Raw genomic sequence first — 15196 nt, 5'->3', positions numbered from 1 at the left:
TCGACAGCGGGTCGACGATGCGTCGAGCCGCTATGGCTGTGTCGAGTTCGACACGGCACGCTGCACGCGGGCCAGGTCGCCGCCCGGCACCACCGACGGCGGCTGGTAGTTGATGCCGCACTTGAAGCCCGTCGGACACCAGTCCACGAACTGGATCGTGCGCTTCGTCTTGATGGTCGCCACGGCCGCGTTCACGTCCTTCGGCACCACGTCGCCGCGGTACATGAGGCACGTGGCCATGTACTTGCCGTGGCGCGGGTCGCACTTGGCCATCATGGACGTCGCCCGAACGCGCTGTTGGTGATCTCGGCCACCGACAGCTGCTCGTGGTACGCCTTCTCGGCCGAGATCACGGGCGCGTACGAGCTCAGCATGAAGTGGATGCGCGGGTACGGCACCAGGTTCGTCTGAACTCCGTGATGTCCACGTTCAGCGAGCCGTCGAAGCGCAGCGACGTCGTGAGCGACGAGATGACCTGCGCGATCAACCGGTTGAGATTCGTGTACGTGGGGCGCTCGATGTCCAGCGAGCGGCGGCAGATGTCGTAGATGGCCTCGTTGTCCAGCATCACGGCCACATCCGTGTGCTCCAGCAGCGAGTGCGTGGACAGCACCGAGTTGTACGGCTCCACCACGGCCGACGACACCAGCGGCGACGGGTAGATCGTGAAACCCAGCTTGCTCTTGCGGCCGTAGTCCACCGACAGGCGCTCCAGCAGCAGCGAGCCCAGGCCCGAGCCGGTGCCGCCGCCCACGGCGTTGAACACCATGAAGCCCTGCAGGCCCGTGCACGCGTCCGCCAGCTTGCGCACGCGGTCCAGCACGACGTCCACGTACTCCTTGCCGATCGTGTAGTGGCCGCGCGCGTAGTTGTTGGCCGCGTCCTCCTTGCCCGAGATGATCTGCTCCGGGTGGTACAGCTGGCGGTACGTGCCCGTGCGCACCTCGTCGCAGACGCTGGGCTCCAGGTCTACGAACACAGCGCGGGGACGTGCTTGCCTGAGCCCGTCTCGGAGAAGAAGGTGGAGAACGAGTCGTCGCCGCCGCCCACGGTCTTGTCGCTGGGCATGATGCCGTCGGGCTGGATGCCGCCCAGGCAGTAGAGCTCCCAGCAGGCGTTGCCCGTCTGGATGCCGCCCTGGCCCAGGTGGATGGACAGGATCTCGCGCATGGCAGGCGTTGGCTGGGGTTCTCTGGCTTTTGGGGTCGACTTGCGCCCTCGAGGGTGGATCGGAGAATGAGAGGGAAAGGCGCTGGGCGGCGACGTACTTGGTGGATAGCTGGCTGCAGCCACCGGACGATAATAAGGCGAGGGTGACGCGACTTTTTTCGCGCCAACACGAGGGAAAGGTGCCAGATGGCGTGGACTGGAGGCGGGCGGCCATGCGTCGAGGCTGCTGCTTGGGCAGCGTCCGCTTCTTCTTATGGGGTTGGCTGAGGTTGGGATGTACTGGACCTAGCTGGATCAACGCCACTTGTTGCACAGAGGTTGCTTCCACCCATGACTTGCGTCTGACTGCGTTTTTTGGTAACTTGGTGTGGACGTGTTTAGATAACAAGTACAGCAACAGCTCAAGTGCTGCGTTGTGAGCGCCTTCACGGCGGCATTCTCGCAGCGGAATGCCTAGCACTGCGTGAAACGTGGCAGTTCCAGTGCGGCAAGGCCGAGACGTGTATCTTCACTGAGGATCATTCGGTGCCGAGACGTGTCTCGACTGGTGGCGCGATGCCGTACCACGACGAACCGAGCGGCCATCCAGCATACCGCCGAAACGGTATGTCCGTCGGAAGGCTACCCGTGTGTCCACACGAGATTCAACCGGCATGCGACGTGTGAAACGCCGGCCACCATGGGATCACCTGCACCAGTTGAAGCCGGACTGACCGGGATGGACTCGCGCACGCCAGCGGTTGCATTTCTCAATCGGCCCCAGCGTTGACACGCCGCCTGTTCCTGCGTCATGACCGCCAGCTTCAGCGACGAGCGCTCGCCGCTGCTGCATCCCAGCGGCTCGCAGCGCTTCGGACGCATCGGGCGGCGCACGCGCCTCATCGTGAGCGGCCTGGCGCTGCTGCTGCTGCTCGCGGGGGCCGTGAGCTGCGTTGCAATCGTGCTGCGGCTGCTGTGTGGCTCGGTGGCGTCCGCTCCGCCGTCCTTCGTCACGCCACTGGTGCTGGAGCAAGAGGTAAAGACACGTGCGGCGGTCGTGAAGGTCGTGGGAAGGTCTTGATCTGGTGCTTTGGATTGTTTTGCTGCAGTTCGACGCCATCGTGATCGGGACCGGCGGGCTCCGTGGTGTCCAAGCTGCTGAGCGACGACCCGTGGCGACGCGTGCTGCTGATCGAGGCTGGCAACGCATCGCAGACGCAACTGGGCGGCACGGTGGGGACTGGAGGGTGGGGATGCTGGAGTTGGGCTGTTGACGATGAGGTGGATGATGTTGCTGACTGCAGGACGCGATCCCGTCGCCGCTGAATGCCAAGGGTCTGACGCCGTTCGACGTGCCGTTCTACTGGACCAACGTGGCCAACACGCCGTCGCTGCACTGGGCGTACCCGGATGTGAACGTGGCCAAGGCGCTGGGCGGATGCGGGATCCACAACGCCATGCTCTACGGTGGGTGACGAGTGTTGCATTGCATGTGTGTGGCGAGGCTGCTAACGCGGGCGTGGATGGATGTCAGTGCGAGCGCTACCGTCGGATCTGGAGCGGTGGCAGATAGATAAGTGGACGTGGGAGGCACTGACCATCTACATGGCCATTGAGGACTACGACGGGGCTAACTCGAGCTTCCACAGCACGGGAGGATTTGTCCGTACCAGCCCACCCGCTGGAGGCGCCACTGACCAGCGAGTTCATTGAGGCGTGCATGGAGCTGGGCATTCCGCGGACGGCGGATTTTAATGCACCTGGAGGCCGATATGGTGCTGGGTACTACCACTTTAACACCCGCGACGGTGTGCGTGAGAGCGCTGCCAAGGCATTCCTAGGACCGATACTGGATAGTAAGACGGCGAAATCCACTAGAAGCAACTTCCGCCTGATGCTGGACACCACTGTCACGGTAAGTATACCAAATGACGTTCTACGCCTGGAACTTTTGAGCTGACGAGGCATTTTTCAATTTACTGCGGCTGCAGAAAATTAGGATTAATGACGACAACGTGACGGAGGGCGTGGAAGTTCGCTACCGAAATGGCACAGAGCAGCTCATTCGTCTAGCAGAACATGGTGAGGTCATTGTCACCGCGGGAGCGATCAACACGCCGAAGATTCTGATGCTGTCTGGAATCGGAAACAGCGATACGCTCAAGAAAGTTGGGCTTCCCTTGAAGAAACACTTGCCACGAGTTGGGATGAACCTACAAGATCACCCTGTTGTTGGAATGACGTTTGAGTGTGAGATGCCACGAGTCATCGATCTCAGGTAAGTGTTGTATGCCCTCCACAAAGTTTGGATTCTGACTATGGCCATTTGAAGCCACCAACAGCAAGCGCACCAATGCGTCAAGCTTTGGTCTGTTCGGCTCTGCCGGCATTAGCGCAGGGCATTCTTGATTCCTCCAGGCTCTACACTACCCGAAATTCAGCTCACGCTATTTCCGCGGAAGTCAGAGCCACATATGTCGAACAGCGCTGAGCTAAACCACGTGACCGAGGTGATCATCACGATTGCTCTGCTTCACCCGCTCGCTCGCAATCGCGTGGTGCTCGTTCACGACAGCGACAATTCCGTCGATGATAACGATATCGATGACCATTTGATCCCGCGTGTTGTCTCGGAGGTACCAGAATCTAAGCCTGAACACCTCCGAGAGGGTGACGTCTGGAAGATAACCTGGGCCATTGGTGTAGTTCGAGAAATCGCAGCAAAACTAGGTAAAACAGGACTGCTGTGGTGGGTGCTGACGGAATACTAACATTGGACATTGTGGCAGATGAAAAAGATTTGATCGGAAAGGAAATTACCCCAGGCGCCGACGTCACAGCCACGAAGGGTATGATATTTACGTGATCCTCGGACTCGAGTGAAGATCGAACTTACAACTGACGGACATGCATGTTTTACGTTACAGACTTGGAAGAATGGGTATTCAACTCGGTGTTTAGAAATTCGCACTGGGTTGGTAGCGCTTCGATGGGCACTTCAGAGGAAAAGGCCGTCGTAGACAACCATTTGCGTGTCTTCGGGATTAAAACCTGCGTGTAGCTGACGCATCCGTCATCCCACTCATCCCGAACGGCAACGTTCACTCGTCTGTGGTGATGGTGGCGAACCGTGCTGCACAAATTCTGCGTGAAGACGAAGCAGACTACCGACGGCGTCACGCCGTAAATGCAAAGTAGAAGAAAATGTTCTGACAGGGCTTTAAAACACGCATTTAATTCTATTCTATTGAAACGTAGTCAGAGGCTGCACCTGAATTAGCAACAATAAACTGATCTTCCTCTCAAGTCCATGGCTCCTCACTCGAGTTCGTTACCCTCTTGCTTTGCGGCTTCGTCTTCTGGTGGGCAGCTCTATTTGGCGCTCACTTGCTCACATGTGCGTACAATGCCTGCTTCGCTGGAGCGTCGATACAGCACTTTCAAGTTACGTGGTCTGTCCCAAAAGGAGTACCTGCGAGTGAACGTACCAGAAACCACTGCTCTAAGCGGGCGAGCGATAGCATCACGGCGCCGCACATCACCGACAATCACCACCTCGCGGCCGAGTTCATCATACCCACAGGTGGTTGCCCAGGGTGAAACTGCTGCTGGTAGCGTCCGCATGGAGGAGCTGCTGCGCAATGCCACGGCCTTCGCCACACGAGGGCTTCGACCAGCGCGGATACCTACATATCCACCCACCCACCATCACTGAGCCGGGCTGCGAGGGTGCCGGCGAGATGCTTGGTACTGAGCTCATCAAGAACCATGTTGGCTTCATCAAGGTCTACTTCGACTGCTCGTCCTATCTTATTGTTTTGCCCCCCTAGACCGCGTACAGCAAACGTGTGCTGGTGGCAGGTACTCCTTTTGGGACAGGTACAGGTACTCCTTTTGGGACAGGTACCAGTACTCCTTTGGGACAGTGGAGCAAATCGGTACTCTTTTGGTAAAAGCCCCATCCACTAGCGGTCAGGATGAGTCTACATAGCTGATGTGATTTAGTTGTGCTCGCATTTCTGTTACCTTGTTGCTTCGACCAACAGTTGCAACAAGGTAACAGAAATGCGAGCACCAACTAATAATTCTAAAATCACATCAGCTATGTAAGACTCATCCTGACCTTGACCACGTCGCTCTCTCATGCTTGACGCGTCAAGCCAGGTGTTTGCCCGGCTACAAGCAATATCCTGCCTGAGGCACTACTGTACACTACCGGAGACCACAAGATATTTGTCCGACCCACAATTTTTGTCCGACGTGTAAAAGTCGAATACTATAGATTTTCAAAGGTACAACTATAACTTTATGCTAAAACTTGCACGAAAAAGCTAATTTTTATTCCGTCTTGTTAATGACAAATGCACCGGTGTCCGAGCGTGGGCCGACTGGAATGAGCCCAGCCTTGACGAAACCACGTCGAATCACATCGACTGGCACAGATTCCCACGCAGCAACCACGATGTCTGTAATAAGACTGCGTCGCTGCGTGGGATTGGTGCAAAAATCGTTATCTACATGGTACCTCACATACATTTCCCTAGTAAAGTGCTTGAACACACGCATTACCGCGACATCCATCGGCTGGGAAAGGCCTGTGATGCCAGGAGGGATGAACTCAGGTTCCGTACAGCAGGCTTCGAGCGATGCTCGCGTTGAAGCCATCTTGTGGACCTTCAAGCTGTCGAGCAGAAGCACTGATGGGCCACAGACCGATGGCCTCCACACCTATCATACAAATTGTAAGTCATACAGTAGGCACCGACACTGAAATAAATCACGAACCTCTTGGATCCACTCCTCCATGACGTGCTGGTCGCAATACGCGTTCGCCTGCACCGTGAGCACTACCTTGTCCGAGCGGTGGGCAGGATGACGCTCGAGCTCGGCTTGGACGTGGTAGCCAGGCTCGCCCTTGAACACGACTAACGGGGACAGCTTACGCCCCGTAGCCGACGCACACAGAAACACGGAGGCTCGGAACGAGTTCGCTGACATAGCTAATCAATACAAAAATTAATTTAAAGTAGTACACTGCGCATTGAAATGGTTAGAGACTTACACTGGACAACGTCAACATGACGTTCGCCCCGAAAAGAGATCGTGGTGCTCGGGTTCATGTCGATGTAAATCGACGTTTGGTCCATATTGTATACATAGTTGTACTTATCGTCACCAGCCGTGATGGACACGACACTGTTTATCTCAAACGCGTAGCGCATGGCGCACCCGAACGCGTCGGCCACCACCTGGTTCATACAAATATCAATATAAAATATCAGTACTGTAAATAAAATCGAGCACACGCTGGCACAGTACCTGTAGCTCCTCGCGCTGCTTGACGCCGCGGTGGGTGATGCGGCGAATGGACAGCTTGTTGCGGTCTCGAAACCGCCGCAAGTACTCGTAGGCAGCGCGCTGAGTGCGCTCACCTAACAGCCGCGGCTCAAACCGCGCGCCCATGACTAGCAAACACTGGCTCGTCACGCATCTTGCTCTATTTTTTCTCATTTGATGCACCCATTCTAGCAACCTACAATAAACAGATCAAAGGTCAGTCAACTCATAGCCGTACAGTAGGATGTGACGAACTTGCCTCCTCTCCATATCAGGATACAGTATCGGCGGCCCTCGTCGTGCGGCGCTGCGGACGAATTTCCGCGAGGGCGGAGCAGCCGTGATCGCAGACGCTGCTTTTCGCCAGCGCAACAGCGTGCGCGGCGTCACCTTGTACTCAGCCGCCACGTCGGCGAGGCTGCTGTCGTTCGCAACGGCATCTTCGCTCGCGGCGATGGCCTGCATACAGTAGAGTAGATGATTAGACGTGGTGCATGCATCTCGTTTCGCGGGTGAACTCACCTTCGCCTTAACGCTGTTCTTTTGGTGGGGGCCTCTCACCATCCTGCAAATAACTGAATGGTGGCCGCGTGGCCAGCAACGAATTAGTGGCGACGATGCAGTGCTCCCGCGCGCTGAATGACAGTTTTTACCATACTTTTTACGTTGTAATTTATGTTTTTACGATCGGACAAATATCTCGTGGTCTCCGGTACTTTAAATGATATTTAATATGGCATATTATGCCTAAGATATCATGCCATAAGCTCATAATCTCTGGTCTCAATCCAATACAGAGGTTCCAAGCCGTACGAGAGAATGTTCCAGTTGAAGGCTTCCAGCCGGCATCGTCGTTGCGGGCCTTTTTCACGCGCTTGACGGGCTTCTGGTCCTCGTCATGAGTAAGAGCCTGCCAGTAGTATCAATAGTAATTGCCAATTATATTATATTGATACTAAAAGAACTAACATCCAATTACTAATTGGATAGTATACGACGTTACTGCTTTTGCGTTTTCGACACGCGTGTGTCAAAAATACCAATTTTGTAGGCCACCACAAATGTCATACCAATGTGGCGTTCGAAAGGAAAACAGCAAGCAGTACCAGTGCTTTACGATATACACGTGCTCCCAGCCAAGTCGTAGATGACCTAGTCAATGGCCGCCACAATACCACTAATCGAAGTATGCGGAATACTTTATGGCTACTAAACAGCGCAAGCGTGATGGGGCCAAGCGAAAACGTAACACATTACATTATCCGCTACGCTAGAAGTATATCCAGTGGATATTACCCACACTCCAGGGTCTTCCCTGTTTGGACTCGTCTAATGATACAGCGACCAAAGGCGCCCACGTGTTTCCATCTAGCAATCACGGGAAATGGGGCGGAAGTTCGGGTAGTTGCTTCCAGCCTTTTGACTTTCGCAAGCGCCGTTAAAAGCATTTATGCGACGACGGGGAAATTTGGGGAGGACGCAGCTCTTCTGGTTGCCCTTCGTGCTCGGAAGGATATCACCGTTTGCAGTGGCGCAGGCCTTTTGGGTGCAGTCGGCGGTCAAGAAGCCAGATTTCTCATAGATGACGCCAGAGCCGTCACCTTTGTTGTCAGGGACCCCTCCAGCACACTGTAAACGTGCTATGACTGCACCATGACTGATGACAGAGGTCAGTAAAAGGGTATGTACGCCCAGGTATCGACCACTACGTACACGGGCAACAGTAGAGTGGCGAGGGCAGCAATAACGATCTGGACCTTCAGCTTGAGTAGTGTCGAGTCGCAAAGTTGAGGCGGGTGGAGTTTTCGAAAATGATCCTGGCTGGTCGACCGTGTCGGTGATTATTCCCCCGAGCGCTTATGCACAGAGGCTGACCCCCCAATAGTTTGCGGACGAGGTTGCCATCTGGAGGCAACTTCAAACACAATTCGACTACAAGACAACAACTTACAAAGCCGGCAGACACGAGAAGCCGACAGACAAAGTCGTGCAATGAACAACAAGGACTCACTGGCCAATCATATTCAATCAGTAGAGTTCATCTTTGTATGACATATGCTTTTGAGTACTTTATACGAATTTACGTGTATTTTATGTCATTTTTTTATCTCTTTTATTAGAGGAATCGCATTCATGATGCCGGCTTTGTATGTCGTTGTCTGTACTGTATCCACTCTTTCAATATCGTACATGAATAATAAGTACCCCATCTGTGGATGAGATATGAGCAGAATTACAGAGCTAATATTAATAATACATGTACGTGTACTTGTCGGCACCTTCCTGGTGGGCGCGACGGGCAAACTTGCTTTGATGTGAGGAGTACCTGGTTACTTGGACAGGCGACCTATCCATCATGGTATGCGGCGCAAGAGCAATGAAGACAGCGACGCTGAATGCGCTCCACGAGCAGATGGGGCCGCATTTTGAAAAATCGGGGTGGCAAAAGGTCTCCTATTTATTTAACCCTACACCTATTGTGGGTTTTACTCTAAATTCCCATGTGCGATTGATTGAATCGATCCTGGCAAACCGACCCCCTAATCGCCGCACCTATCGTACAAAAGAGATTGATGATTTTTGTGAGTGCATCTCAGTGTTGCTTTACGCCATGGAGGGTGAAGATGGCGGCCCCAGCAGCGAGGACGTTGCAAGTCCGTCATTTCGGCTAAGCCAAGCCCGTAGAAGACGTATTATGCGACGATCTCAACCTTATTCTCTGCGGCCGTCTGCAAGAAGGTCCTTACAAGCGACATTAAACCCTGAGGACAGACAACTCGCACAAGATTGCCCCCAGTCCACAGATCCAAGAGGAAGCCCAGCTACCGACGGGGTTTCCCCAGCATCACCCACCCAGCGGCCACCTTCCAGCTCTCGATCATCGCCAAGCCCTGAGTGAACACCGCACTGGCGGCGATCACCTCGGATAGCTCAGTGTAGTGGCGCTACACCAGGTGCGACTTCATCGTCACGAATCGCACCAATTTCCGACGGTGCACTGCCTTTTCGCAAGTTGGTACCACAACGAGCTAGTGACAATGGCAGCTTACCATCAAGCGAAGGCGGGCCACCAGCCGATTGTCAGTTATACCGATAATGATAGTGCAGAACAATATTGGGATGTGCATGCTGTGTTGTCACGACAGCTTCTATCACGCGTTGACCCGATCGCGACATACACGAGCGTCAATTGTCGGCAGCAAAATGCCTAGCTGGAGGAGCAAGCGGGCAGACAATGAAGATCGCGATCGCTGTGGTGGACCACCAGTCGATTGAAGGATCGATTCGCCCAAGGGTCGCAAATCGGCCGACTTTTGGAAACTTTGCCGAAATCCACAATACCAAGTCGGAATTATCGTTCTCGACCACTACGATATCCGAGGTCAAAACGAAAGGCAAAACAACTGCAAAGCACAAACACTACTATGTTATCTCCCATCTCGCTCTAAAAGCACATCTGCTTAAATTTCTCCTGGTCTTTTGGTCTCACGTCGCTCTCGCATGCGCGACGAATGATGCGTCCAAGCCAAATGCTTGGCTCAGCTTACGTAGGCGGCAGCAATATCCTGCCCAAGCTTCCCACGAAACTCGTGGCACGAGCTGAGCAGGAGCACTGCTCGCGGGAACGAGTACGAGCAGCAACAAGCCTGCGAGCGCGCTCATCGGAATTTGAGCGCTCGCTATGAATTTGATTCGACAGGGGAGCGCCAATCCCTCGCTCGATAAATAGCATAATAAATTGGATAAAAATAATTTACTAGACTGGGATGCGTTAAAATATGTACAGCAAAGAGCGGCTCTTTTCGGGCGTACCGTAGTAGGGGGAACTCTAAAACCTTAATCTATGTGCTTGCTTGATCGGCGAGTGGGATGCTTGCCTATAACGAAATGAACGTGTGGTCAAAAGGAGATTTGCAGATTAGTGGCGTACGCATCTTAAATGACGCTATTATACCTTGATCGTCAAAGTGTTTACTGTCATTGACAGTCTGTCAATTGCAGTAAACACTTTGGCAATTTCAGTGGAATTTCCATAAATCAGTGATTTTCACTGAGATTCGCCAAAAAGATTGTGATAATTGTCTGGAACTACTGATTTGGACTAGATTAACTTTAGTATTGGACTCACATACAAATTTCATGTTAATCCAATATCAGTAGTATTGTTCTCCAAAAATAGTAAGTTAGTTCTTCGTTTTGCAAATTATACTACTGTAGTAATGACATGTTGTGAGCTTGGTTTGAAAAAAAAAAAAACAACTAGTGAAACCTGGACCACATAGATTTTGTCCTGGAATCAAAGCAAATTCCGTGTCCGTACGTGATTTATCAGTGAAGCCCCCACTCCTGACGCTACCTGGACTCGACTTATTAATCCCATAACGGGCGCCTATAGCTCGCCATTTTACGCTTCAGTCCTTGCCAGACGTGTACCTAGAGCTCGCCAGAATGTTCGCTGCTGTCGATTAACAGTACGAGAAGAGAGGCTTCTGGCACGATAGTCCGATCGTGGGAACCAGCCTCATCGCAGCAAGCTCTCTACTAGAGAATGGTTGCTGCTTGGAGCTTTGGCTTTAGAAGCACGGATACACAGGATACACAGGATACACAGGGGGACCACAAAGATACTGATTCATAAAGAGAAATAAGACAAAAACTATCAGCTGGTGCAGTTGGCCAGCTTAGCACAAGCAAAATATCGATAACAGGATTGTAGTTAGTATTCGGACAACCATTCGAGAATTTGTAGACACTTAGTTTTAGTTTAGGGTGCGTCGTAGATACTAGCGTTTGCAAACTGTTTGTTAGAATATGCTTTGCGGTATGTGAGTGTTCGTATAGTACCATCGTGAAGCCCTCGCAATGCTTGGCAGGCTGGACTGTGGATTTGTACTTCACGATTCACACTACTGGTATCGCTGACATGGATGTATTTGGTACAGCCCAACGTGGGTCAGTTACCGTCAGTACTAACTTGGGGGAAACCGATTCGGTTAAGAAGCAGTAAATCCGAGTAACGAATTTGCTAAAAGGATGATAAACAGGCAAGCACGTTGCAAGCATGTATATTAAAGGCACAAACATGTCAGCGCGGTACGTTACGTACTGTGCATCACCACATTGATTAGGACGTGGGGACTAGGCTGGGTGCTAGGCGCCAGCTACACTATTACCGCTGCATGGAGCAGAGTAATGATGTGCACCAGCGATCCACATTTTATGATCAAGATTATGATAGTACCGTTACAGTACTACTGTATTAATAGTACTACCTCCCAAATCACTGAGTCAGTAGTATGCCTTTTTCACAATCATATGTAGCAAGAACTTGTCTGCGTTTTGTCTGCTCGTACCTAATTGAGATGAATCTGTAGTGCTGTGGAGACTATGAAGAGGCACAAACGCAAAGCCCACCATGAGCACCAGAACCACGTTGAATGATCGTTGCGACGTCACCAGCCAAGATGAGGCCAACAGCGGTAACGCTATAGGTAAGAAGACGGTGGTACATTTCCACAGTAACTGGAGCTATGTGCTCCAATTTGTTTCACTTATACCGTGCCTATGACGTCTAGTGAGTGTGGAGTTCGCCACTGGCTTGACTGTATTTTTTTTTAAGGGATTGAAGCGGACTGTTGCTCGCCGCAACCACAACAGCGGTGTGAAAGTAACCGAGGGAAAAGAACCACTCCATTTTTCGGTGCTTTGACACCTCTGTCTGTCCATGCTGCAACATGGGAATACCGAGCTCGTCTTTGCCTATACTTTTCTACTGATCAGTTGGAATCTAATGTGCAGAGCTGGAAATACGGCATCAATCCATTCTGGTCATATAGGTCAGGGGGAGACTCTTTAGCCATTCGTTTGGGCAAATGAATAATGACCAATATGGCTCACGGCCTCGCGACGCCCGGTACGTTTACGCTAATCCATTTGTACCAGAAATTTGTCATATTCTTTCATTAACCATCTATGTTTGTAACGGGGTTACACGCACAAGTGGCTGCAAGCCACTTGTGAATTTAACAGATAGGTTATCTGTTAAATGTTTTGGATACTTCCTCACCTTGGTGTAAGATACACCAATGGATACATTGAAGTGGACCACCACAATGAGTGGTCCACACATACCCAAAAGATTCTATTGGTAGAAAGCAGCATCTTTCTACCAATCAGAGTCATGCATATTAGCGGGTCTCTGACAGCCAGCCGCTGTCAACCCTTTCATAGATGATAAACAGTTTTTAGCAGATTTAGGAGGAAGATCAATTTACAAGCAATACAGTTCTCATTTTACCTAATCTAAGTCACTTGGAATCCTTTCTTACTTAACTTATATTTGTGTATTCAAATATAATTAACCTAAGTAATTACTAAGTACTTACGCTTCCTCATACACGTTGCGCAACGTGTAAGCTAAAGTAGTGAGTCAAGTTAGACCCACTACACCTGGTAGCACTTTGTAGTCCGTCCAACGACCGACTGCTTGACGTTCATACGCGGTGTACGAACGCGGAGCCGAGAACCACATGAGCACGGAGGTGCCCATGGAGAGCTCCAACACGCCTGCAACGCATGTTGCACGCGCTGACTGCCCCCACCTGTCTGACCCAGAGTGGGAGGCCCTCCAACGACTGTCAACAGTCATTGGAGAAGCGGCGATAGCCACGATGCTGCGTACGCTATCGCTGACGGAGCAACATGGTGTTGCTCTGGGCTTCATCATGAAGGAGCAGCGTGATGCTGCTTCCTCAGTGACGGCGTCGTCAGGGACAACACCGCGTGCTCAACCATTAAAGTTGAGCGTAAGCAATTACGTGGGAAGAGAGGGCGAGCCTCTCCTCCGATGGCTTGTCGAACTCGACACAGCCATAGCGGCTCGACGCATCGTCGACCCGCTGTCGAAGGTCGCGTTCGCCATGTCCTGCCTTGGCGGACGCGCAAGGAGTTGGGCGTATGGACGCCGACTCTCCGATCCTACGTGCTTCAGCACGTACGAGGTGTTCAAAGAGGAGCTCAAACAAGCGTTTGAGCCCCCGCAAAACGAGTTCCGGTCGAGGGCAGAGTTCCTCGACCTTCAGCAAGGTAAGCATGACGTCCATGCTTACGCGCAGCGCGCACGATATTTGGTATCAAATATCGTGACTAACCCGATTGACGAGGCGACCAAGGTCGTCACGTTCATGAAAGGACTTAGAGATGGGCCCGTGAAGACCTATCTCTTCCGAGAGTACCCGAGTACTCTCGAAGCTGCAATCACTCTTGCCATGCAAGAAGAGTGCTGGTTACCAGCAGCAGGGAGGTAACGTGCGATGCTTCCGTTGCGGAAGGATCGGTCACTTTGCATGGGAGTGTACAGCTCCCATGGCCCCTGGAGGTGGCCGTCGTGGCGATGCTAGGCATCGCCGCGGACCAACAAAAAACGCGAACATCCAGTAGGCGCGGGGCGCCCTACTGGTAATGCAGTCGCGCGTGCCGACATCGGGCACGCGACACTGAGGACTGCAGCCCCCAGTGAGACCAGCTCTCACTGCAAGAAACAAGATGACAGGCCGAACCTAGTCGTCTTGAAGGTTTACTCGAAGAGAGCGAGTGACTCTCTTCGAGCTTTGGTAGATTCAGGCGCGTCGAACAACTTTGTTCGACTACGAAGCCTGCCGAGTCTTGACATCGAGGAGGTAAATGTACCTCGAAGTCTTCTGGAAGTGCGACTGGCAACAGGTGCCATCGTGAAGACCGAGAAGCGCTTCGTGAACATGCGCTTCTCGTACAAACAACGAGTGTTTGTCGAACACTTTATCGTCCTGGACCTGGACGATAAGTTCGACGTGATAATGGGCATGCCGTGGCTTGCACGGCATGATCCGGTGATAGACTGGAAGAAGCGCACGCTCGTGCGCTTCGGCCGCGACAGCGGAACAGAGAGCGATGGCCCTGTTACCGCAGCGCACACACCAGCAGGTGCGCGCGGCTCACCAGTCGAGACAGCGCTTAATACTGCTGTCCCGGAGTGCCCAGGAAGTGCGCGAGGGCGCGCACAAGTGAGACCCACGTCGGCAATGCTGCCGACGTCGGAAGAAAAAAATGTGTTGGTTCCGGGAACCAACACCCACGTTCAAGCGTGTAAGGGACAGTCCCTGACCCGAAAAGGTCAGGTCGACAACGACGCATCAGCTCCGGGAGCCGACGCACCCTCGGTCATGAGGGGCTCCGCCAATGAATGGCGTCGAGGTGACGAAGGCGAGTCAACTCCGGGAGTTGACGCTACAAACAGTGCGGACGGTTGCAAGCGTACCGCACTGACGCAATTTGCATGCTGTCGTGCAGCCGGGCTGCACGACGAAGCGCAATGCGATCAAGCCGGGCTTGATATCGCGCGCCCGCAGACAGGGTCTGCCGGCGAAAGGACACATTACAGTGCAGCCGGGCTGCACGAAGGAAAATGCGGTCAAGCCGGGCTTGATACCGCGCGCCCGCGGACAGGGTCCGCCGGCGAACAACTGTCCACGGCCGGGCCTGGACCAGAAGAACAACTGTGCGGAGCCGGGCTCCGCACAACAAGAAGACGGCGCAAGCGGAGAACGCTGCGCAAGTCTCGGTCCGGGACCGAGACGCAACAAGAACAGTCTGCTGGGCAGACTGAGGCGGTGACGCCGAATGTCAAGACGCTAAGCGTCTTGACGCGCACCGATACTGGATTCCAGTATCG

General features: G+C 52.9%; 3 protein-coding genes across 3 annotated transcripts; 1 reads left to right on the top strand and 2 right to left on the bottom strand.

The window, feature by feature from the left end:
• Positions 1 to 367: 367 nt before the first annotated feature.
• IUM83_10308 (tubulin alpha chain) lies at positions 368 to 1170 on the bottom strand (the record flags this gene model as incomplete). Its single annotated transcript, XM_067934801.1, has 2 exons — positions 368 to 919; positions 991 to 1170. The coding sequence occupies 2 exons, from the start codon at positions 1168 to 1170 to the stop codon at positions 368 to 370; spliced, it is 732 nt and encodes a 243-aa protein (XP_067793154.1).
• A 790-nt stretch (positions 1171 to 1960) lies between these two features.
• On the top strand, positions 1961 to 4210 carry IUM83_10307 (putative choline dehydrogenase; the record flags this gene model as incomplete). Its single annotated transcript, XM_067934800.1, has 9 exons — positions 1961 to 2185; positions 2305 to 2382; positions 2454 to 2616; positions 2684 to 2815; positions 2916 to 3064; positions 3141 to 3231; positions 3616 to 3879; positions 3939 to 3998; positions 4077 to 4210. The coding sequence occupies 9 exons, from the start codon at positions 1961 to 1963 to the stop codon at positions 4208 to 4210; spliced, it is 1296 nt and encodes a 431-aa protein (XP_067793160.1).
• A 1615-nt stretch (positions 4211 to 5825) lies between these two features.
• Positions 5826 to 7050, bottom strand: IUM83_10306 (Cytochrome P450; the record flags this gene model as incomplete). Its single annotated transcript, XM_067934799.1, has 6 exons — positions 5826 to 5846; positions 5935 to 6149; positions 6212 to 6398; positions 6469 to 6646; positions 6725 to 6945; positions 7009 to 7050. The coding sequence occupies 6 exons, from the start codon at positions 7048 to 7050 to the stop codon at positions 5826 to 5828; spliced, it is 864 nt and encodes a 287-aa protein (XP_067793159.1).
• Positions 7051 to 15196: the final 8146 nt, after the last annotated feature.

This window comes from Phytophthora cinnamomi (assembly GCF_018691715.1).
Source record: "Phytophthora cinnamomi strain GKB4 chromosome Unknown Contig30, whole genome shotgun sequence".
Classification (NCBI taxonomy): Eukaryota; Oomycota; class Peronosporomycetes; order Peronosporales; family Peronosporaceae; genus Phytophthora; species Phytophthora cinnamomi.
The sequence above is the reverse complement of the archived record's forward strand: the minus strand, read 5'-3'. Positions and strand labels throughout refer to the sequence as shown.